Here is a 26709-nt window from a genome sequence, read left to right as displayed (position 1 = left end):
CCATTAACATCGACTTGTAGTCATAACATTTTAACATATTACATTATGTAAACCATATATGATGATGTTAACACTATTTACGGTGTGCTAGTTTCAAAATACTCGGCAGGATGTAAGTATTCCCACACTTTTTTCATTTTAACAGTCACATTTTTAACCTTTTGCTTTAATCTAACGTGGAAATACTTCATTCTAGGCACTGAAGATGTTCTGTTTAGAACGAAAACGTTCTGCAATCGATGACATTTTATAGTTTTTAAATAAACGATTTTATACCAGAATACATCTCGAAGTTTTTACTTCTGTATTGGTTTTTTAAACTATGGTATACAGCCAACTATTGGGATTTTCCCATTGATTTTTTTTTTAAATAAAAGAACTTGAGAATATAATTTTAAAGAATTTAGTTAGAAAAACCTTGCAGATAAAATACAGACATGAAAATTAATTTATTAAGGAAGAACTACAGAAACCATCCTAAACAACTACAGAAACGATCCTAATATTGATGACCAAAAGGTTATGCAATATTAAACTTGCTACGTTAAAAAACAAAATTATCAAAGACGTCAAAATACTTGAGTTAACCGGATTACACAAGAAATCTGTCAACATTGTACCAAATAAATTCACCAAAAATCAGTGGAAGTTAGGTATATTAATCACTAAAAACTAAAGTTAAATTAGATAAACTACGTATTATAAATTAATTATTTTAGGATATTTGATTAAGTACTGATTTGTTTATATACACTTTTATTGCATTTGCATTTTTCCAAGCCTACCTACGACACACCAAAAACAGAAATAGTTAATTCAACAAAACGTTGTTAACTGTTTATTAGATTAATCAAAACGAAAGTTAACGGTATTATATCATTCGAGTAAAATAAAGTTCTAGTAATCATGAAGTTGTCAAAAGAGAAATAAACTTTTTACATAGATTTAAAATCAATTTGACGAAGTTACTACGTAACGATATTTTAAACATTTTATGTAATAATCAAAAAAGCAACTAAATCAAATATACACAGAGGATACCAAAAATTATACAAACCACGATCCATACCAGACTACTTGAACTTAATGCCTCTAATACCAGAAGAATTGTTAGCTTACAACGCTATTTGAGATTTGCATGAAAACTCAAAAATTTTCAGTCATTTACAATATTTACGTATATTATATTCTATTGGTTGGCGTTTAGACTATGTCCAGCTTTCATCAATAGTGAATTATAATTATTAGATGTAAAAACAATCTAATTATAGTGTCAAGGAAAGGTAATTCACTCAAATTGATATTGTTCTTCTTTTTCTTATTGGTTTTGATGGCCACGTGCCTTTCAGCTGACAGCCAAGAAAATTATTCTTTTTAAAGAAAGACAGTTTAATACTTACATATACAAAGCACTTTTTTATCTTGATGATATAAAAAAAACACAAATTGAAAATTGCTATACACATGAATATAAAATAGAACCAAAAACGAAATATGATGGGTAAACTATAAAATAACTAGACAAAGAATATGTGGAAATCACAAAAGACTACACGAAATTCTTGAGAAAGAAAACACTTTGGAACTTAAAATGACTATAAATAATGAACTATCGCAAACGGAAACTTCAGAATAGAAATGTGACCAACAAACATCAAAAGAATACTCCATTAGAATTAACAAATACACACCAATATGAACAGCAGAAATTAATGCAATACATACAGCATCAAACAAAGCCCAGATGCATTAAGCAAATCGTGACATATGCCAGATGTGCAATATAGAAGATAACAAAAACTGTAATATATAGTAAAGCAGACAGCCTAACATTGGATACTAGGAAAGTGATGGATGAAAAGGGGAAAAACAAAACCAATATGGATACCAAGTCATACAGGCATCAGCGGTAACGAAGTAGAAGAATAACTGGCTAATAAGGTTAATATTTAACTTGTGATAGAAAGAAAGGAAGGAGAAAAGGATGATTTAACTTGTGATATTTGTGTGGTGTAATGCATTTTAAATATATGTGTTTGTTCTCCTTAACCTTATTAGCCAGTTGGTCTTCTATTTCGTTACCGCTGATGCCTGTATGACTTGGTATCCATATCGGTTTTGTTTTTTCCCCATTTCATCCATCACTTTCCTAGTATCCAATGTTAGGCTGTCTGCTTTACTATATACCTATTACAGTTTTTGTTATCTTCTGTGTTGCACATCTGGCATATGTCACGATTTACTTAATACATCTGGGCTTTGTTTGATGCTGTATGTATTGCATTAATTTCTGCTGTTCATATTGGTGTGTATTTGTTAATTCTAATGGAGTATTCTTTTGATGTTTGTTGGTCACATTTCTATTCTCCAGTTTCCGTTTGCGATAGTTCATTATTTATAGTCATTTGTATATACTTTTTTTAAGTTCCAAAGTATTTTCTTTCTCAAGAGTTTCGTGTAGTCTTTTGTGATTTCCACATATTGTTTGTCTGGTTATAGTTTACCCATCATATTTCGTTTTTGTTTCTAAACCAGTTGTAGTGGTATAGCAATTTTCCATTTGTGTTTTTTTATATCATTAAGATAAAAAAGTGCTTTGTATACAGTCCGTCCAATATACTTACCGTTGCACGTCATCCGCGTCATAGCCCGTAACGTCACATGATACCAACACGAAATATTTAGGCGGTAGGTCTGTTCCTTTTTAGAATCATTTAGCCGAGTACACGGGAATTACAGCTACTAGACATATTTTATTATATAGGCATGCGTAGAAATAATATTGGAAGATTTCTATTAATGTACATTTAAAGAAACATACCCTAACTTGTTTCATTTAATTTGTAAAAGTATAAGTGGAATATAAAGCGTTTTTATAAAGCACACTTGTTCGGATTACACTCTAACTGCGATCGAACAAAGGTGAGATTTTGGCATAGATTGGTAACATTTATTTGACAGTTGCGGTGATGACACTTGATATTTGTTTTTATTCTTTACTATAAGTATTTATTTTATTATATTTACTGTTTTTATTATTTACTTTAAGGGCCGGCGTAGCTCAGGCGATAGTATGCTTGACTCGCGTGCTAGTAGGCCGGGGTTCAAATCCCAGCGCCAGCAAGAACAACTAGATATTTAAAAAAATGTCTATAGGCCCCAGGTCGACTCAGCCTGAATAAAATGAGTACCTTGGGTAAAACCAGGAGTAATAATAGGGGGTTGAAGCGTAGCACTGGCCCTGTTACCTTCTTTGTATACCGTAGGCCCTAGATATAGCAGACTACCCTGCTATAATCCCAAAGCCGCGTCAGCGGTATAAAACGGGAGACTATTATTATTATTATTTACTATAACGTAAGATTATAACTTCTTGTTTTCTATTTCTAAAGTTTTTATTTATTTATACTGAATATTAATTTGTTTTGTTGTATAATCCACTTCCCCAAAAATTATGTGATATATTTGATTTAAAATGAATTCAAGAATTTTTGTAATTGAGCAACAATGTCAACTTAGATCTCTGACGTCGATAATGACGTGCAACGGTAAGTATATTGGACGGACTGTATGCCTTATTTAATTTTTATTAGTTGGTTTTTGACGTTTTGGCTTGAAACACGCTGAAAGTCCTCCGTCTAAATATTTGAAATTCCGACACAGTAATACTTTCGCTACGCCCTGTATATCGATCTTCCGCATAGGCAGAGTATGGCGTTTTTCAATTCTCACGGGATTTGGATGCTTATTTCGGTTTTTGCGATTCTTTGAAATTTGGTGTACAAAGGTGCCCCAAATTGTTTATATCCTACAAAATTGTAAACGGAATATTTTTCAAAGAGGTTCCACGTTAAGTAGGGACTCAGAGTATTAAAAGGTTTTTATGATATTTACAGTTTTGGTTTGTCGGTTATATGTTCGTCGGTATATCCAAATAGCTACAGGAAGAACCCCTGCTATGCTCTAGACTGTTGCAGTCTAGAAGATGAAAGATTTTTATGACTTTCTCAGACACAAATTTATTGAGGGTTGTATTAGAGCAGGAAGGATTAGTCGATTGCTTTTTCAGCTCTTAAATATTGGTTCTAAAAACTAACTGTAATTGTATGAGTGATTCATCGCATTTCGTGTAAACTCGAGAGATTTTGTTATTGCGAAGTTTAAGTACTTGTAATTGGTTGAAGGTAGGACCATCATGGCGTTCGAGGGATGTCTTGAGAGTTTTTCTGACCATTTGATTGGTAGAGAAATATCTGGTATGATTCCTATTGGTCTAAGTAGGAAGTCACTTTTTTTGGGAGATGAACCCAAGTTTGAGAAGGATCGAGTTAGCGGTCCTAGAATGGAGTTCCGTATAAGCTATCATCATGTTCAGTTTAGTTCCACCAGGGCCATAATCGAGTTAAGTTGAGTTTTGGTTCCCTTAGGGCCATCGTCATGGAGTAGAGTTCAATTGAGTGTAAAGGAATGTAGTTTTCCAGTTTCCCAGCCGGCTAGGTTAATTCTAGCCCGGTGATGGTGATGGTGTATCGTGAACCCCGGCGATTTTCCCGCTGTTTCTAAGCAAATCGTCGTTATCATTTTATACCAATGTTGGTATCCACTAATTTCTTTTAAGCAGTCAGAACCAGAAGTAGGAGAGAGGAGTTTCAATTTTCTCATTGCTATGTTTAACAGTGCAGTTAAAACATGTAGTATGCTCACATACTTTATTTTGGTCAAAGTTAATGAACTTTCAATAATCACGTTCGAGTCTAACTAAATAATTTTATTCGAGTAAAAGTAAAATTTGATCCAGTTTAACGAACTTTTAAACTATTTATCTTCAAGTGAAAGCTGAATTTTTCTATAATAATGTTTGTTTATAAACAATGTACTGTTTGCTGTAATTAACGACAGTGAAGTAAGTGTTTCGCGAGTGCAATAGCGCCTTGGACTTTCCAATCAAGCTACGAGGAAGAAGCCAGGACACTAATTGTTAAGGTATAATTTTTATATTTGTAAAACTGTTCGTTTCATCTTTGATTAATTGGTAATCTGGTCTCTAATTATAACAGAGAGATCAGAGATTAATTTTTTTGTTTTTAATAAAGTTTGATTTTCAACATATAATTTATTTTCTTCCCTTCTCTCTTGAATCGTAAGAACGATAAAACATTGACTGAGTATATAATTTTGAGTATAAAGTAAAGGAGGTAAGTTACATTATAACATTTTGTATATTATGTATATCATTTTATTTGACTATGTTTCTTTGTTTTATTTTAATTTATCTTTCTTTGTTTTATTTCTATTTTTTTTTGTATAAAGTTTGGTTTCCCTTAGGTAACCAATGGCGCCCAATATTTTATTTTTTGTATTTTTCTTTATTTTTTATTTCACATCCATATTTCGATTTTTCTATCTTTCTAATTTTTCTAAGCTAATAAGAATATATCATAACATCTATTAAAGAACCCACTCCCTAAAATCTCTGAGACAGTAGCAACCGAGGTACTTAATAAATTATGTAGCACGAATTTTGTCCAATTCTTAATTAGTCATGTTTCATAAAACAACAGGGGCTATCTTTTGTCTTACATTAAAATGGCCCCATATGACTTCCATTCTTTGTCGTGTTTCATCAAATGGCTTCCATGCGTGGGGCTGTTTCATAAAATTAATTGTGCTATAGGCTATGGTCACGATGCAAGCTCCTTTGATGTCAATGAATATTGGTATGTTTTTTATTCATTAGCAAAACTTATAATAATATATTCCCTCTGCTGATGCTGTTATATTCTATGTTGTTCCTCTATTTTTTCTAAATCCACGTTGGAAGTAGGTTATTTTTTTCACAAGTTAATGATCCAATCCTAGTTCAATCATTGATTCTAGAATTTTACCTACACAAAATGATACGACAAGTGTCTTATGTCTGTAGCTGGTATCCAATTGTGGATATTTAATGCGTTTTAAGATATTTATGATTATTTTTGTTAACCAGTTTTCAGGAAAGTTGCCATTCCCATTGACAGGGGAAGTGGTTCTGTGAATTTCCTAATGCTGTCTTTTTCTTGTTTCTATACTGTCTTCAAGTTTCTGCAGTAATTCTTTTGTATTGTAGGTATATTAATTGTTTTTCAGTTGGATATTCTTTGTATATTCTTAGTTCTATAGATTTTTGCTACCTTTTCTCCTCACATATTGTCTCCCACCCACTGTATTATTTATATGTTGTTTCCCTATATATTTTTTTGTTTTCTGTAGCGTTATGATAGCTACTCGGTTCCCTGAGGAGGAGGTCCCTGAGTTATATAGCAAAAATTATTAAAATAATATAGCTATTCCATTAATTTTTTAATAAATTCGAAATAGAAGAAAAACTGTAGGAGCAAAATTTTCGGAAACCCGCAATTTAATCAGCAAGTCATGCTATATTTGGAGAACATCAAAAATGAAATCAACAACTTCCCTAATAGGAGTCCGGCCCTGATAGCGATCAAATCTACAACGTTATTAGTTGCTCCGAAATAATAGTAATTTTAAATGGTAAAAACAAATCATAATTTAATATTTTATACCTCTACTACAAACTAAAGTGCATCAGTTAGTGCTGACAATATTATCTCAAGTGAGTAGCACTTATTTTCGTAAAATTTTTGTAACAACAACAAAATAACCTTTAAATATTACATACGGAAAGAGATAACAAAAATTCCACTTGGGTCTTGACCAGTTTTTTGGACTGGCCACAGGACCGGCTCAACTCCTAACCAAGAAACTTAATAAAATGACTTCAAACAACAATAATACTACATACAACTCCACTAAACACAGTTACTCAGATGCCGTAAATTATTTTAAACATCCTACAAAAGAAGACGCAATAGTCATTTCCAGCATTGAAGGTACAAAAATCCATGATTACGTCGTAGCTGTTGGATTACTAGTAGGTCCAATTTAATGTACGTTTTGCCTCCAGAATTGCTAACAACAGGATATGTATATACCTTTCTTCAAAAAATACTGTTGATTCTCTTCTTCATTCTTATAAATATATCGAAATAAATGGATGTCAAGTCGAAGTAAGAAGACTAATCTCTCCAGCCCAGAGACTTCTAATATCTTGTGCATGTCCTACAATCCCGAACAAAACAATTGAACAAGAATTACAAAAACTTGGTATTCACACTGTATCCAAAATTACTTTTCTTCGAGTAGGTATGCCTGAAAATAAGTACAGTCATGTTCTGAGCTTTAGAAGACAATCGTTCATTACCTCCTTGGAAAATATGTCCATTCCTGACTCATTTACAATAACTCATGATAATACTTCCTACCGGCTATTTCTTTCAATAGATGGATTCAGCTGCTCCAATTGTAATACCATTGGTCACCAAGAATCAGAATGCACTCATATTTCAAACCAAATCCCTTCAACCACCCTCATAGATTCAAATCAAACCTCACCATTATTATCTAAACCTCATGAACCAAATGATACCCCTTCAACTACCCTCTTAGACTCAACCCAGACCACATCATCATTATCTAATCCTCACGAACCAAATGATAAAATATATCAATATATGGAAACCGATCTCATTAAAAACATTTCACAACAAAATCCAAACACTTCGTCTTCTTCTTCCAAAACAACATTATCAATTGTAGATAACACCGAAAATACTACGGCACCAGAAACATCCATAACCCCAAATAAAGTAGTCAACTCAAACCAGCTAAAAAGGCATAACTTATCATCTCCAGAAATAAACGAAGACAATCCGAAAACCGATTCACCCATTTTTAATACCCCTAAACAATCTAAACCAAAGAAAAAACCCAAAACTTCTTCCAAAATCTCCCGTGAAGATATCATTCAGTCCTTAGAATCCATCAAAGACAAAATCGAAAATCGATCACCTCCATTTGTGCTAAATTTCAACGAAATATGCGATTATGGAAAACGTGCTACACTCTCATAACCCTGAATTAACTTCTAAAGATTATTCCAACGACCCAGTGGAACTAATTCAGATCCTTAACTTTGTTCATTGTTATACACAAAATTCTAGGTTAAGAAATAATATCACCCGACTAGAGAAAACAATAAACCCTAACACTTCTTCAGCTGACGAAACTGACGAATCATCACTGGTTGAAGGAAAATCAAGGCATGACTAACTCATTTATAATAACTCATTTATAACTCAATGGAACATAAATGGGTTTTATACCCATTATGAACAGTTGAAACTACTAATCGGCGAACTTTCTCCTGTAATTCTTTGTTGTCAAGAAACCCACTTCAAACAAACCTAACATAAATTTAAAAATTTTTCAATGTTTTAATAAAAATAGAATAGCCCAGCAAGCTAGTGGCGGAGTAGCTAACTCCTCCGATCCACTGACTGTCAAACATATTCTGCTCGAGTGTCCGCATTTCAAGAAAGAAAGAAGATCCCATGGAATCACAGATGATGAGCTCAACACAATTCTCACAAAAAAAAACTTCAACAGTGTTAACCTATTTAAAAGACATCAAGTTATATAATTGTTTTAATGTAATATTTTTTGTATTTGTTATATCCACTAATAACCCTGCGCGGTTGATGTGGTTTTGTGTGTAAATAAAAAAAACTTCCCTAATACTCATTAATACAATCGTTAATATTAAGTTTTAAGTTTTATTTGACTTTTGACAACGATCTAGAACTTATTTTAGATTTATCTTTACCCTAAATAAATATTTGTAAGAAAATGGATACAAACCTCCTTCGTCCTCGGAATCCGACATGAAAGTTTCCTGCATAGCTTCTGGCGCAACAACTTTGTATTTTTCTTCAATGTTAATCGTGGTGTTGGTCGTAATGTTGGTTTCCGTTACCACTTTTAGTTCTTCGACGACGCTGATGTAACCGAGTTTGTTAGCTATTCCTAAAGCAGTTTGGCCATTCTGAAAACAAAAACTCTAGAGATAAGTAAAGGATTCCTGAGCATTTCTTAACTATAAAAATACAAACAATCAGCGATATAATGTATACATATGTATGAAGCTAGGGCAAATAATCCCTGACAAAAAATCCCACAAATTATCCCTGGACAAATAATCCCCGGACAAATAATCCCCACAATTTTTTTTGGACATAATGTCCCCACAAAAAATCCCGGACAAAATATCCCCAAGAAATATTTGCTGCCGAATAATTCTCTAGAAGTTTTCCCGTGAATGCAATCGACGCAAATGTTTTTCAGCCTCAGTGCATGAGAGTTATAGATAGCAATCGCCATAAAACCGCTTTTCGGTACGAAAATAATGAATAGCAATTAAGATTAAGCATGAATTGTAATTTCGATTACCAAATTTCGAATTCCAACTCCTTGTCGAAAACTTCAAATTTTACATGACAAAAGAGTGTGAGTTTTTCAAAAATCGTGGAATTATGGGTAATGCGCTAAGGCTGTGGGAATCATGTTGTAATTATTCACTTAAATCTTTTGCTCACTCTGTTTTGAATAACTATGTTGTTCCAAAAAAAACCTATTCCTTTTTGTAAATTTAACGTCAATAATATTTATTCATCATCATCATCAATGTCGTTATAACTCTTCGAGAGTCTTTGCAGCGTTTACGATTGCCTTTCATGTTTGTCGGTCCTGTGCCACTATTTCCCATTGTCCCACTCCCATTTTTTCCAGATCTTCTCTGACTGCATCTTTCCACCTTTTTCTAGGCCGTCCTACAGACCTTCTCCCATCTGGCCTCTCCCCGAGCAGCTAAGAAAGATTTTTGAAGAAAACTCACATTTTTTTGTCATGTAAAATTTAAAGTTTTCGGCATTTAATTGTAATTCTAAATTTTTTAAAATTTCGGGAAAACTTTTAGAGAACTATTCCGCAGCAAATGTTTCTTGGGGATTTTTTGTCCGGGATTTTTTGTGGGAATATTTTGTCAAAAAAAAATTGTGGGGATTATTTGTCCGGGATTTTTTGTGGGGATTTTGTGTCCGGGGATTTTTTGTCCAGGGATAATTTGTGGGGATTTTTTGTCCGGGATTATTTGTCCGGACCCCGTATGTATACTTGTATTATAACGTAACTGAATGCACGTGATATATTTTATAAGGTCCAGAATAGGCCTTTTCATTATAGTCCAGAAAGCCACTGCGCATCCGCTAGGAAAAATATTCCGATTCGGATTTTTTGCACAATCTTACTCAAAAAGGACCCCTTTTAACAAATTTGCATGTTGCCAGGACCAAAAGTGGGTCAAAAATTTTTTAAACGTTTTCTTTTTCCTAAAATTATTTTTTTTTTCCACGGAACAAAGTTTTTTTAGGTTTTTTGGATCATTCCAAATAGAAAAGGTCTTTAGTGACTTTTCTCTAAAGTAGATAGTTTTTGACATATAAGCGATTAAAAATTGAAAAATTGCGAAATCGGCCATTTTTAACCCTTAAAAACTATGTGAAAAACTGAAAATTTGAATGTTGCCAAGGTAAGTAGATATTCTTTAAACATCGATTGATGAACTCCCGAAGAGTTTTTTGCAATACAATATTCAGAACTCCTTTGTTTTTTAATTGCTAATCAAGCGTGCGCGACACTACTTTCCACCGTTGCGTTGCATGTGTATACAGTATGGTGCAAATGAAAGGAATAAATTCGTAATTTCGTAAACCGGCGACTTTAAGGAAAAATCCCGAAACAGGTCGATTTTTATTTTTAAGTTATGATATTGTGGCATATGGGGTATACTAGTGACGTCATCTATCTGGGCGTGATGACGTAATCGATGATTTTTTAAATGAGAATAGGGGTCGTGTTCTAGCTCATTTGTAAGGTTCTTCAATTCTCTACTCAGTGATATAAACATTTACATAATTATTTATACAGGGTGTCCAAAAAATTTACAGGACAGTATACAGGACACCCTGTATAAATAATTATGAAAATGTTTATATTACTGAATAGAGAATTGAAGAACCTTTCAAATGAGCTAGCACACGACCCCTATTCTCATTTAAAAAAATCATCGATTACGTCATCACGCCCAGATGGATGACGTCACTAGTATACCATATATGCCACAATATAACTTAAAAATGAAAATCGACCTGTTTCGGGATTTTTCCTTAAAGTCGCCGGTTTACGAAATAATGAATTTATTCCTTTCATTTGCACCATACCGTATACACATGCAACGGTGGAAAATAGTGTCGCGCACGCTTGATTAGCAATTAAAAAACAAAGGAGTTCTGAATATTGTATTGCAAAAAACTCTTCGGGATTTCATCAATCGATGTTTAAAGAATATCTACTTACCTTGACAACATTCAAATTTTTAATTTTTCACATAGTTTTTGAGGGTTAAAATGGCCGATTTCGCAATTTTTAATCGCTTATATGTCAAAAACTATCAACTTTAGAGAAAAGTCTCTAAAGACCTTTTCTGTTTGGAATGATCCGAAAACCTAAAAAAACTTTGTTCCATGCAAAAAAAAATAATTTTGGGAAAAAATAAAAAAAAAACGTTTAAAAAATGTTTGACCCACTTTTGGTCCTGGCAACATGCAAATTTGTTAAAAGGGGTCCTTTTTGAGTAAGATTGTGCAAAAAATCCGAATCGGAATATTTTTCCTAGCGGATGCGCAGTGGTTTCTGGACTATTATTAGACGAGCACAAGCACAGCCACCAACTGCAATTCAACTGTTTGGTACTGTTTTGGTCAACAATGTCTGGAACCGCAGTATTATCTCCATAATTGAATCAATTGTGTGAAAAGTGGAGGACGGCCGTGTAAATTGTAGATTGATCTACAAGATGAGATGTAAACTGTAGATGTAAAAGAAGACCTTGAGATTTTAAGGGTCAGAAGATGAATGGAAATTGCTAGGAATAGACGGGAGGGCGACTTCTCTGCGAGCAGGCCCAGATCCACAAAAATTGTCAAGCCAAATATAATACATAGTTATAATAAACTTACGTGCTTAGAAATCGGCCCACTTAAAAATTTGGTCATTTTTGATGTCTCATATATCCTAAACCTGTTGGCCGATTTAAGTGATTTTTTGAACATGTTATAGCCTGATTCTTTAAAAATGCCACTGAAATAATATTGTTGCCAAACAGGCAAATTTTCATTGTATACCGGGTGTACCAATCAAACTGTGTTTTTTTTTCAAAGTTCGCATCACCCTGTGGAATATTCTAGCATTTATAAAATACTGAAATTAAAACCCAACTATAGCCTCAGGTTTTCTTAACATTATGTTGTTTGATTCATTCGTTTATGTTAAGTCATAAAAAGTTAGGTACTTTAACAACTGTTCTTCATCAATACACGGTGTTTTTAAATAAGTGCGACAAACTTTAAGGGGTAATTCTGCATGAAAAAATAATGACAGTTGGCTTTATAAACGTAAGTCCGCAAATGTTTCGTTTTCGAGATACGGGGTGTTGAATTTTTTCTTACAAATTCCGTTGCACTTGAATAACCATTTTCAAATTCCGTTGCAACACGAAACTACAGCCGCATCATCATTCCAGTTCAATCAGAGAGTGCAGCAAGCACCTCTACCGGTTTCGAAACTTATTAGTCTCTCATCAGGAGGCACATATGCTGCTCTCTCTGACCCAACTAGGACAAACCCCGGCGTGCAGTCACGGATTGCAACGAATGAAATGGCAGGGATGCCCTAGCGGCAACTGCTAGCAAAAAACTAAGTTTTCAATCTAATAGCACATAAAACAACATCCAAAAATGTTACCCTACATCCTACCAGATTGAACACAATGGGAACCTTCTCTGGTAACACCTCCGAGGCTTCTACAATTTGCAAGCCATAACGGATGCTGAGACTAAGGAAGATGAGGGAATTTTACAATTTATAATTCACGTCCCATCTGCTCAGCGTGGAAAGTTCCAACGAGAAAACTATTGAAAACATTTACCAAAAGAATAAACATATTACAGACAACTTACAGAACTTAGAGATAGGCAGCGGAATATGACAGGGGGATTCTTTGAGCCCTATTCTCTTCGATTTAATAATGGATAAAATCATCAAAAGTATCAAGAAACGAAGAGGATACAGAATGAGAAACAAAGTAGTAAAAATATGCAAACTGATACGCAGACGACGCAATAATAATATCCCAAGATGAAGATAGTCTGCAAATACCAGTCCATATATTTAACATAAGTGCAAAATAATTTGATATCGGCATCAGTACTGAACAAGTAATGGAAATAAAATAGCATGGAATAAGACTGTCCAGCTATGGAAACCTGGACAAAGAAGTGAGAGATCAAGTACAAAAAGAAAATAGACTGGCTTCTCTTCTTAAAGTTCCCTCCCCTATCGGAGGTTGGATATCATAATGGCTATGGTCACTTTGTTGGCTGCTGCTCTGAAAAGTTGTAATGAACTACAGTTAAACCATTCTCTAAGGTTCCTCAGCCAGGAGATGCGTCTTCTTCCTATGCTTCTTCTTCCTTGGATCCTTCCTTGCATAATAATTCTCAGCAACTCATATTTTTCTCCTCTGGTAATGTGACCCAAATATTCCAGTTTTCTAGTTTTTATATTCTTCATAATTTCTAACTCCTTATTTAAACGTCGTAGCACTTCAACATTGGTAATCCTTTGAACCCACTGAATTTTCAATATTATTCTGTAACACCACATTTCGAACGCTTCTATGTGTTGTCTCTTCAATGTACAAGCTTCCATTCCGTATAGCAATATAGAAAATATGTAGCATCTTAGAGCCCTTAATCTGAGAGGCAACTGAAGGTCTTTGTTTGTAAGCAGTGTCTTCATTTTTATAAATAATTGCCTTGCAGTTTCAATTTGGACTTTAATTTCTTTGCTTTGGTCATTTTTGTCATCGACCCAGGTTCCCAGATATTTGTATGTCTTTACTTTTATTATTTGGGTTTGCTCTATCATTAACCTTTCTTTTCCATGTTCTGTTTTTGAGACTATCATAAACTTAGTTTTCTGCTTGTTTATTTTTAGTCCGTATCGAATGCAATAATCGTTAATTCTATTTAGCAATTCTTGTAGCGATTCCAGGGTGTCTGCCATTATAACGGTGTCATTAGCGAATCTTATGTTATTTACTATTCTTCCGTTAATAGAGTCCATCACTTAGCTCCGCTATCGCTTCCTGAAATATGGTTTCACTGTATAGGTTAAACAGTAGCGGCGACAGAACACAACCCTGTCTTACCCCTCTCTTTATATCAATATTCTCGGATTCTTGTTGTTCTATCTTTATATTGGCCTTTTGATTCCAATACAGATTTATGATAATTCGTAAATCTCGTCTGTCTATATCTCTGTTTTTCAATAATTCTATTAGTTTTTCATGTCGGACCCTGTCGAACGCTTTTTTCGAAGTCGATGAAACAGGAATAAATAGACTAGCAGAACAATATAATATGCCGAAACCGAAATATTAACACTTGAGCTGAAGTCAAGACTTTATACAGCCAGTGTAAGATCCATAATGAAATATTTATGCATCACAAACAAGACCCCACACAGCCACAACACAAAGACCACTGGAAACGGCAGAGATGATAGCAATGAGAAGAATTACAGGAAATATGCTGAGACATTGAAAGAGGAGTGAAAAACATTAGAAGAAAATGCAACATACTACGTATAAACGAATGGACACTAAATAAAAAAAAGAAGGGAATAAACACGTAAACAGAATGGAGGAGACCCATGTAGTCAAACAGGGTTGGCAAAACCAAGGTTTTTTCCAAAAAACAAAAAAAAAACAAGGTTTTTTGGTTTAAGCCAGGTTTATTTGATACAAAGTATAATAAGTCTAAATACTTTAAAAATGAAAAAAAAATTATTAGGACAACTTTTATTTTTATTTACACACACAAAAAATTAATATAACAAAAAAACATCTTCAAACGTAATACTATTCAAAATAACTAAGTTGGAAAGTAACAAAATAGAATTTATTTATCTTAATTTTCTTCAATTGTGGCAGCTGTATAAAATAAAAACACCAGTTTGGAGGCTAAAAAAAAAGGTTTTTTTCTAAAGCATGTTGCTCTTTAAGCATGTTGGTTTAAACCTGTCAACCCTGCAAAATAGCAAGACATAAATCACCAACCGGCAGAAATATGGGACGACGGTGCACAAGATGGAGTGACAACTTGACATAGAGGTATCAATGCGCCAATTAACAAGCAGAATTGCTGATAAAAAGAAAGAAGAAGAAGTATTTTAAAAATTTATAAAACTCGATCACTTTCCTTGTCCTACTACATTTTCTTTTCTTCATTATAATTTTTTATTATCATATCAGTATTTATTATCCCACCCATTTACTATTACATAACAATATTACATATAGACCAGGGCGCATCTGTAAAAATATTAGTACATTTGGACGTTGAGAGGTGACTCAAATTTTTTTGCAGAGATTGCTTGAAAATAAATCAAATAATAATATTTGAGTTATCCTCCCTCTCAAAAAGGTCCGGAACATTGTTTAAATAATCAAAATGTCAAAAAATTAAGGAAAAATTCGTTTTTTTCTTGGTTTTTTGATTATAACTTCAAAAGTATTCATTTTCGAGAAAAGTTATACTAACATAAAAGTTGCGTAATTAAATTTCCTATAATATAGAACTGGTTAAAAATTTAAAAAATAGTCACCCTTGTTGCAAAATAGCAATAATTGTGAAAAAAATATACAAAAACAAGTATTCGCATTATACGCTTTTCAACCATTTATGCTACACTTAGGACCTTCATATTTCACCCTGAAAAACTATGTGATACAGTAAAACAATACTGTATATTTCATTAAGATCGGTTCAATAGATTTTGCAAAATAAATTTTGCAATCCAGCTTTCGTAAAAAAAATCATTTTTTCAAAATGTTACAGGACTGAAAATAAAGCAGATAGCAAGTTGACAATTTTTTTGCCTATAGAAGTGTACTGTACCTTTCATTTGCAATTTTGCAAAATTAAAATCGATTAACACCACGGCGTCAGGATTTTTTTTAAATAAACATTAATTATTGGTGCTACGCGCAGGACAGCGGATAGTTTGTTTTGATTGGGCATTCCAATGATCTTTGATAATGATTGATACATTTTAATTTTTATTACATTTCGATATAAATAAATAAATTTTTTATTGCAAAATAAAAACACATACTCTATCCTTTGAAATAACACTTTTATTAGCAAAAACTTTCTTTGTTAATATATTTTAACTTAAATAATAAAAGTTTTTTATTTTTAAACATATGCAATTGTTTAAACAATATTTCACAAACAATAATAAAATTAGTTTGATTTTTGTGGAATTAAAATATTAAAATACAACAAAATATAGAGTAAGAAAATAATATATTAGATAAAGATTGGAAGAAATTTTGGTGGAAATCAACTTCTGTGAATCGAACACCGCTGTCCTGCGCGTAGCACCAAAAATTATTGCTTATTTCAAAAATTTTCTGACGCCGTGGTAATTAATCGATTTTAATTTTGAAAACTGCAAATGAAAGGTACAGTACACTTCTATAAGTAAAAAAAAATTAAACTTGCTATCTGCTTTATTTTCAGTCCTGTAACATTTTGAAAAAATGATTTTTTTTTGCGAAAGCTGGATTGCAAAATTTATTTTGAAAAATCTGTTGAACCGATCTTAATGAAATTTACAGTATTGTGTTACTGTATCATAAGGTTTTTCTGGGTGAAATATGAAGGTCCTAAGTGTAGCATAAATGGTTGAAAAACGTAAAATGCGAATACTTGTTTTTGTATGTTTTTTTTTTGCAATTATTGCTATTTTGCAACTAGGGTGACTATTTTTTAAATTTTTAACCAATTCTATATTGTAGGAAATTTAATTACACAACTTTTATGTCAGTACAACTTTTCTCGGAAATGAATACTTTTAAAGTTATAATCAAAAAACGAAGAAAAAAATCGAATTTTTCCTTCAATTTTTGACATTTTGATTATTTAAACAATGTTCCGGACCTTTTTGAGAGGGAGGATAACTCAAATATTATTATTTGATTTATTTTCAAGCAATTTCTGCAAAAAAATTTGAGTCACCTCTCAACGTCCATCTCAAAACAGATGCGCCCTGGACTAATAACAAACAAATTGAAACCAGATTAAATTAATGTACTCACGTTTGTTAGAGCATTAGGATCAGCTTTATTTTTCAACAATAACGTTATAACCAGCACATGACCCTGCTGAGCGGCCTGATGAAGGGGAGTGTATCCTGCCACTGTGGTAGGATTGACGTCTGCACCTTGATCAATGAGAAGACGAACCATGTTGACGTGACCGTGATGGCAAGCCACATGGAGCGGTGTGTATCCTTGCTTGGTTTGTGCATCCTTTTGAGCTCCTGCTCTTAGCAGGAGTTGAGCAACAGGTACCCGATCTTCTTGAGCACATAAGTGAAGAGGTGTGAGCCCATTCTAAAAAAAATATTGGTACATATTAGTAAAAAGGTGTCTGGAACAAAATCTATAACAGTTATACAGGGTGTCCAGAAACTCTACCGACAAACGAAGACAGGAGATTTTTTAGATAATTTTAAGATAATTTAACCCAATTCACCTGGTCCGAAAATGCTTCCTAAGGGAGCTAGAGCTCTTTGAAGATGGCGTCATGTAATTAGTTTTTCTTAAATAACTCCAGAACGCTTCTATTTAGAAAAACGAAAATTTGTATGCATATTTACTTTCCAGAAATGAATCCATTCCATCTATTGTGAATTTATAGTACCGGTCATAGGCGTCCGTTTTGGGTAGGGCAACGGTTATTTTATCGCATAACTTTTTTGTCTTTAACTTTTAAGCATTTTTGTCACTGGATTATTAAATTGTGAGGTATTCTAGTACTAAAAGGTACTCTTGCTTTAAGTCGGTAGGACACACCGTTTTCTAGAAAAATGGATTTGAAAGTTTTTCGTTTTGGGAATTTGAAAAAAATGGAAAAAAATTTTCAAAAAAAACGATGTATTTTACTAACTTAAAGCAAGATTAACTTGTAGTACTCGAATACGTCATAATTTAATAATCTAATGTCAAAAATGCTTAAAAATTAAGGACAAAAAAGTTACGCTATAAAATAACTGTTGACCTAACCAAAACGGACGCCTATGACCGGTACTAGAAATTCGCAATTAATGAAATCGATTTATCTCTGGAATATAAATAAATGTACCAGTTTTCGTCTTTCTAAAAAGGTTTTTATGGAAATTTTTTTTTGAAATTTAAAGAACGAAAAATTTTCAAATCGATTTTTCTAGAAAACGGTGTGTCCTACCGACTTAAAACAAGAGTACCTTTTAGCACTAGAATACCTCACAATTTAATAATGCAGTGTCAAAAATGCTTAAAAATTAAAGACAAAAAAGTTATGCGATAAAATAACCGTTGCCCTGCCCAAAACGGACGCCTATGATCGGTACTAAAAATTCGCAAAGGATGGAATAGATTTATCTCTGGAAGATAAATACGCGTACCAATTTTTGTTTTTCTAAATAGAAGCGTTCTGGAGGTATTTAAGAAAAACTCATTACAAGACGCCATCTACAAAGAGCTCTGGCTCCCTTAGGAAGCATTTTCGGACTAAGTGAATAGGGTTAAACTGTCTTGAAATTATTTGAAGAATCTTCTGTCTTCGTTTGTCGGTAGAGTTTCTGGACACCCTGTATAATCACATATATAGAGTGGAATCCTGAACAAGGTGTCCAGAAACTCTACCGACAAACGAATACAGGAGATTCCTCAGATAATTTTAAGATAATTTAACTCGATTCCCCTAGTCCGAAAATGCTTCCTAGGGGAGCTAGAGCTCTTTGAAGATGGCGTCTTGTAATTAATTTTTCTTAAATACCTCCAGAACGCTTCTAGTTAGAAAAACGAAAATTGTCAAGCATATATTTATCTTCCAGAGATAAATCGATTGCGAATTTCCAGTACCGGTCATAGGCGTCGTTTTGGGTAGGCAACGGTTATTTTATCGCATAACTTTTTTGCCTTTAACTTTTAAGCATTTTTGACTCTGAATTATTAAATTGTGAGGTGTTCTAGTACTAAAAGGTACTCTTGCTTTAAGTCGGTAGGACACACCGTTCTCTAGAAAAATCGATTTGAAAATTTTTCGTTTTTTGAATAAAAAAAAACGGTGTATTTTACCAACTTAAAGCAAGAGTAACTTTTAGTAGTAGAATACCTCATAATTTAATAATCTAGTGTCAAAAATGCTTAAAAATTAAAGACAAAACAGTTATGCGACAAAATTACCGTTGCCCTACCCAAAACGGACGCCTATGACCGGTACTAGAAATTCACAATGGATGAAATCGATTTATCTCTGAAAGATAAATATGTGTACCAATTTTGGTTTTTCTAAATAGAAGCGTTCTGGAGGTATTTAAGAAAAACTAATTACAAGACGCCATCTTCAAAGAGCTCTAGCTCCCTTAGGAAGCATTTTCAGACTAGGTGAATTGGGATAAAATGTCTTAAAATTATCTGAGGAATCTCCTATCTTCGTTTGTCGGTAGAGTTTCTAGTATAAGCTTCAGAACAACATTGACAAAATACATCAGCAACAATTATTTCCGACTCACTTTCTTTTCTTCTTGCCATTCAGACTATAAATTTTCCCTATATATCCTACTAATTTATTAAGCAAATCATTTTTGAAATGTATAAAAATCAAAGAAAAGGCCCAGAACGAGATGGTTGGATGATTTGGAAGACCTGACCTGAAAACTTTAAAATGTAATACAATGGAGGAGAAGGCCACAATTGGGGTCTGAATGGAAGGACATAGGCAAAGACCCATCCAGAGTTAACATGCCAAAAGAAGAAGAAGAACTGGTTAACCACAGCTGTCAAAGAAAATCCAATTGTTAAATATTTTTAAACCTGGACAATATTCCACAAAATAATTAAAAAAATATATTTTTTTAAATTTGGTTAAAATATTTCATTTGTTTTTTTTTAACAAATTAACAATTTTAATCAAAATTAACATTTATTAATTTGTATTATTGATAAAATCAATGAATCTCACATCGAAAATATTCCTGTATTGTATACCAACTACAAATAAAGTAATCTGTAACATCATTTCGCTTTTGGCCAACAGGTGGCACCACTTAAATACTTCCTACATTGTTCCTATAAAATTCTGGATAATACTTATGGGTATTTAAAAATTTATCCTTGTCTTGGGGAGCTGAGTCTGTCCATGATCGTCTAGTGAGACAACTCTGCTGAAACCAAGTAAAATATACCCGCACCCGCTTACAATTTAGCTGAGTGCAATTTTTGGAAGACCCCCTACTTAATGGGGTCATTAAGAAATTAGGAAATAATAAGCCCAAATCTCATATTTTTATGAATGTACAAGAATAATGTATGTTATTTTCTAGTTCAGAATTAAATTTTCTTTTGCAAAATACAAATACAATCAAAATTAGTATTTCTTCTTTCCACTCCACATCAAAATATTATTTTTCTATTTTTGAGAATATGAGGCGAAGACGAGAAAAGAGTAAGTAATAGCGACCCCCATCCCAAAATGGGAAGAGCTGGGAAAGAAGTGTTGAAATGAAGGTTTTTCAAATAACTGAAAAAAATGTGTCCCAGTAATTTAGGAAAACTTTTATTATTTTGTTTTAGTATTTTGAGAACTTTTTTCAAAAGTTCATTGCACATTTCTTCAAAGCACATTTTTTATTTTATTTTCATTGTTAAAAACTGATACTCTGTAACCCAACAGTAATTTTTCGCTATCGTTGCAAATTTTGATTTTTGAATAGAATTTCTGGAAATTATTAGACAATCAAACACAGCTGCTCATAGCCAATAATTATTGTACTTAAATTAAAAAAATATACACATGCAGTTTACAACAAAATATAATTGTATCAATTAAAACAAGGTTGTTACAATGTTAGTATTTAAAATTTTGTAGTCATTTATAGAGGAGAAGAGAAATTGAAGAGTTAAAAGGCAAAACATGATTCATTTAATAATGTATAAAAAATAAAAGAATTGACAGGTCAGAACAAAAAACATGCAAATAACATGTTGATAGAGACGGAAAACTGATATGGATAAAATAAACAGATGGAAAGAGTATATTTAGGAACTGTTTAATGATGAACGAAATTGAACAAGCAATAAGATTAGCAAAGACCATAAGAGCGACGGGACCAGATGAAATAACGAGTGAAATAATAAAGCTCTTCGAAAGTTCAGGTAAAAGATCTCTCCTTCATATTTTTAATAACATTCATGAAACTGGCTATATACCAACGGATTGGCTGCTGCCGACTTTTGCGATGATACCTAAAAAAGCAAATGCGAAAAGATGTAGAGACTACCGAACCATCAGATTGATGATTCATGTTTTAAGATATTTCTACGAATTTTGCACCTAGGATGTACAAAAAAAAAAAGAAACACAACTTGGTGGTGAAAAGTTTGGGTTCCGCAATAACCTAGGAACCAGATAAGCACTATTTAGTATTCAGGTTATGGTACAGAGATGCAGAGATGTTGGACATCCGGTTTATATGTGCATTAATGACTTTAAAAAGGTCTTTGATCGAATAAAACATACTGAAATGATTGCAATTCTGCAGTAGGTGGGTATCGATGATAAAAACCTACGCATTATTAAAAATCTTTACTGGCTTCAACGTACAAACACCAGGATTCGCCGGGACACTTCTGAAGAGCTTCAAATACGAAAAGGGGTAAGGCAGGGCTATATTTTGTTCCCACTAATATTTAACATCAATTCTGAGTTCGGTTTCAATAAAGCAGTGGATAATGTTCAATGTGGTATCAAAATGAATGGCGTCGGGGATTAACATTCGTTTAAGTAAGAGTAGCTGAGCTAGACTTCGCCAGATGTTATCCCGATAGGGTTTAACTTTTTTGCTTTTGTTTTATATTTTTCAATGTGCTGTAACCCTATGCTTATTTGTTTTATATACCAAATGAATAAAAAGTCTTTATTATACAGGGTGTCCCGGAAAATAGTGCGTCCCTTAAGGTATAGGTAGAAGGCACCATGTAGAACAAAAAACTCTTATAACATTTTTTTCTAAATGCAACCGTTTGGCCAAAAAATTAAAATACATTTTGGTATGCAAATTTAAATCTGACAACTATGTGCGGCACGCAAATTTAAGCATAGACAGTCCCATGTAAATATATAGAAGACAGATAGTTTTAAAGGATCCTGTTTAGTGTCAATGCCGAAAATGTTTTCGAATCGTGAGTGTATTACCTATTATCTTATTACGTTGATTATTTATGACAGATCACTAAATGGAGAGGCATACTATAATTAATTTCTTTCAAAATGTTTTGCCGGCATTTCTCGTCGTATGAATGGTGTTTGTGAAAGTGGGTTACTTGGAACATCTATTCGGTATAATAATTATTTTCAAGTAAGTACAACTTAATTATTTCAATTCACAAGTAAACAAATTACTGAGACATTATATGGGGTATTTAAGTTCCACTGTAAACTATGTAATTCAGTTAAAGCCCTCAGCATTACTCAGCATTCAGCACATTTAAACCTTACTAAATACATAATACTAGTTCAGTTAAAAGATGTGTGTTTTATGTTAAAAGATGTGTAATTCGTTTAAAATTATGCAATAGGTATTTTAATACATTTCAAAAGAAAATAATTTTAGTAAACAAATAGTAAATACATAAGTATGAATACCTACTATTAGGTTGGATTACTTTAAATACTATAAATCACAATCACAAACGAGTTCTTATTATCTGTTATTATTCCGTAGTGCGTACGATGTTGCCAGTTTATTAAAATTTCCAAACATTAAGGAAAACAATGTTATCTTTTTTTTGGAAACGGTTAACTTTAGAAAAAAATGGTATAGGACTTTTTTGTTCTAAATTGTGTATTCTCTCCATACCTTAAAAGAACGCACTATTTTCCGGGACACCCTGTATTATTATTAATAATTTGAGGTACGTGGATGACACATTCGCAACAACATTTTATTAAAATGAGTACCACAATGTATGATGAATATGGATTCAAGCTAAACACCGCAAAGGTGATGGTTGTCAGTAAAACGGCAATAGAACCGGAAGTGATAACAGCTTAAGGTCGCGGCATATTATCATGCACGTTGCGTTTCCAGCCCGTAGCGTTTAGTTTCCGAAAAATATTGATTTTAATGGTTTTAAATATGAACAATTCACACTGTCCGGAACGTATCATATCAGACACCTCTTTGTAAAATCAAAACCTCAATTTTTCGGAGACTATGCTACGTGCTGGAAACGATTCGAGCATGATAATCTGCCGCGACCTTTATGGTGAACAACTGAAGACAACTAACAGTATCACCTATCTTGGTTGTAATCTAAATGAGAACTGGGACATGACCAAAGAAATTAGAATATATTCTAAACTAAAAAGGGATAGTTCCCTGGGTTGGCTGTATACCATATGTAGTTAAACAAACTCAGTGAAACAACTTGTATGTAATAGGTATAATTTACTAAAATCCTAAAAAATCCCATTCAAATCCTATTCAATCCATTGAGATTTTTTAGGATCTTAGCAAATTATACCTATTACATAGCAGTCGTTTTACTTCAATGTTAGAGTTTGTTTAAATTAGAATATGTACAGAGAAGGCCAGAGGTGCATTCTTTAAGATGAAAAAACGTTGAAACGATGTGAAAACAGTATTGCTTTGAGTCTGAAAATTAAATTAGTGAGATATGCGTTTTCGACTCTTTTGTATGGTGTCGAAGGTTGGACTCTAACGGATACAGATCCCAAGAAACTGTAAGCCTTTTAAATCTGGGTGTATCGGAGAATCCTACGAATAAATTGGTTGGATAGAATTTGTAGCGAAGTTGTTTTAATTGGATGGGAAAAGTTACGGAAGTCGTCAGAACAGTTCAAAATCGCAAACTTTAATATTTTGGCGATGTTCTGCGACACCCAGAGATATATAATATACTCCATTTAATAATACAATGCAAGGGAGACGTAAGAAGAGGGCCAGGTCGAAGAAGAACGTCATGGCTTAGAAACGTGAGAATGGTTTAACAAACAGATTCTTTGCATCCATTTTCCGAGCTGCCGTCAACAAAATTACTATAGCCAACGCTCGATAATCGAGAATGGCACATGAAGAAGAGTCGTTTATAGATTAAAAATTACTAATAGAAATCTACAACAAACTTTAATCACAATTAATTAATATACACTCCCATTATGCTTTATTAAACATTGCACACATAACCTCAAAATGACACTTGGCGCTATCTTTTATAAATAACTTAGCATCTTTAGCAGATAGAGGTCATGTCCAAAAACCGAACATAGCAGCTTTATCTACTAGCGAATTTGCAATATGCATACTGCTTTCATAAAAAATACAAATTATTTGTATTACGTTAATATAGTTACAAATATACATAAAAGGAAGTTTCAGCAACGGGTGAACATAGCACCATTATTAGTAGCCTCTTACCTTGGCAGCATGGTTCGCATCCGCTTGATGTTCCAACAGTAAAGATGACATGTCAGAATGTCCTTCTTGTGAACTGAGATGAAGAGGTGTAAAGCCTGCTTTACTTTCTGCGTTAGCTTGGGCTCCGTATTCGAGGAGGGTCGTCGCAATATCCATCTAAAATATATACGATAGTAAATATTAACAGTAAAAAATAATGTATTATTTAAAAGAATGTTAAATATATCAAATCCTTAAATTTTAATGATTTTTAAACGCTTTTATTTAGTTCAATAGTTTGCGTCAAATCTTTAGACGTTAATTTGAGTTCCTTTTCTCCAATGCAAATGAATGAAAATTTACAGACATATGCATTCGCGGGAACAATACACGAATAATCAATAAAAAAAAATTTTATGTTTATTAATTGTTTGAATTAAAAAAAAACGATTTTACTGGAAAATGCCTTAAATTCTCTTGTTTTTTACAATGTAAAAACTTGAAACTTTGACGGATTGTAGCCAATGATATGAACTATACATAATTTCACTTTTTACGTTAATTGTTTACGTTATGCTTCATAAATAAACAATAAAGTTTCAAATTTTTGGCCGATTCCTACTACTTTTTTTTCCTGTTAGTACATCATAATATTATGTTTTATACATATTTTAAGAAAAACGACGATATATTTTAATGTTTGAAAAGTGTAAGACTAAAAAGTAAAAAATAAAAAAATATGAAAAAAAAAATTTTAAGAAACGCTTTTCTTTAGTTACGAGTGACTAAAATTAAAAATATTATAAAAAAATCAACTAAAAAGCAAAAAATAAAAAATTGAAAAAATCTAACACATTCGTTAAAGAAAAGCGTGGGGCGAAAACCGTTTATTCGATGAAGACGCGCCACGCTTTTCTTTGACGAATGTGTTAGATTTTTTCAATGTTTTTTATTTTTTGTTTTTTAGTTGATGTTTTTTATAATATTTTTAATTTTAGTCACTCGTAACTAAAGAAAAGCGCTTCTTAAAAATTTTTATTTCATATTTTTTTATTTAGTAATAAAATTAATATTTTTTCAGCAATATTAAAGAATTGATGAATTTTACTAATACAGTAAGCCAATATGGCCTTTTTTATTATTCCTCACTATATGAATTAGGTCTTGTTGATCCGTCTTCACATGGGTATTCTTTTTCTTCTTTATGTGCGTGATGACTGTTGACGATCATCATGGCAATCTTTATCGTATCTGCAGCAGTGCGAAAAGCTGCACAGAGGTTGTGTTAAATGACAGGTTCTGAGGTTCTTCAACCAAGATGTTCCTCTTCTTCCTAGTCCTCGCTTTCCAAATTTTTCTTTGCGAGATATCTGAATTAATTTCGCATCTTCTTCTTATTTTGCCTATCCGTTACGGATGTTGGACACCAACATGGCTATTCTGACTTTGTTGACTGCTGCCCTGAAAAGTCCGGTAGTGGTTAAGTTAAACCATTTTCGCAGGTTATGCAGCCAGGATATTCTTCTTCGTCCTGGACCTCTTTTCCCATGCACTGTACCTTGAAGTATGGTCCGAAGTAGGTCATATCGTTGTTCATTGCGCATTATATGGCCCAGGTATTCCAGTTTGCGACGTTTTATGGTTACGACTAGTTCGCGCTCTTTACCCATTCTATGTAGAACTTCTTCGTTGGTAAGTCTGTCTATCCAGGAAATGCTTCTAGTCTCTTCAGTGATGCTTCAGTTAAGGTCCATGACTCCACGCCATATAAAAGAACGGAGAATACGTAGCATTTTAGTAAACGAACTTTTATTTCCAATTTTATATCGTGGCTGAATTTAGTATAATGTGTCCGAAGTATTGTAACTTTCGATATTTGATAGTAATTAATCATAATCTCTCAAATACTTTCAATTTTCTGCACATATCTTCGTTCAAGGTCCACGATTTAACACCATAAAAAGGACAGAAAAGACATCTTTTCAGCAGCATTCTTGCTTTTATGCCAAGAGAGAGGTTGTGGCTCTAGAAGAAGGCTCCCATCCTGTTGAAGGTGGATCTAACTTTTCCGATGCGTGCTCTTATCTCTTGGTTGTTGGTCCATTTCTTCATTTATTATGGTCCCGAGGTAGTTGTAGTGCCTCACTCTTTTGGTTGACGTAG

General features: G+C 33.0%; 1 protein-coding gene, 1 long non-coding RNA gene and 1 other non-coding gene across 14 annotated transcripts in view; 2 read left to right on the top strand and 1 right to left on the bottom strand.

Annotated features, from left to right (window-relative positions):
- The window catches only part of LOC114339297 (ankyrin-3), a 539512-nt gene that overhangs the window by 177549 nt on the left and 335254 nt on the right, over window positions 1-26709 (bottom strand). For all 12 annotated transcript variants that reach the window (XM_050646489.1, XM_050646490.1, XM_050646493.1 and 9 more), the window contains 3 exons: window positions 24568-24723; window positions 17180-17476; window positions 8758-8941 (listed from right to left, as the gene is read on the bottom strand). In XM_050646489.1, coding sequence (XP_050502446.1) covers window positions 8758-8941; window positions 17180-17476; window positions 24568-24723 — 637 coding nt within the window. The remainder of the gene's footprint in view (window positions 1-8757; window positions 8942-17179; window positions 17477-24567; window positions 24724-26709) is intronic.
- Window positions 1-26709, top strand: part of LOC126881861 (uncharacterized) — an 84006-nt gene that overhangs the window by 29226 nt on the left and 28071 nt on the right. The gene's annotated exons all lie outside the window — the stretch shown is intronic.
- On the top strand, window positions 20236-20355 carry LOC126882838 (U4atac minor spliceosomal RNA). Its single transcript, XR_007697414.1, has one exon. It is a non-coding gene; the product is annotated as a U4atac minor spliceosomal RNA (small nuclear RNA).

This window comes from Diabrotica virgifera, chromosome 3 (genome assembly GCF_917563875.1).
Source record: "Diabrotica virgifera virgifera chromosome 3, PGI_DIABVI_V3a".
NCBI classification, from domain to species: Eukaryota; Metazoa; Arthropoda; class Insecta; order Coleoptera; family Chrysomelidae; genus Diabrotica; species Diabrotica virgifera.
The sequence above is the reverse complement of the archived record's forward strand: the minus strand, read 5'-3'. Positions and strand labels throughout refer to the sequence as shown.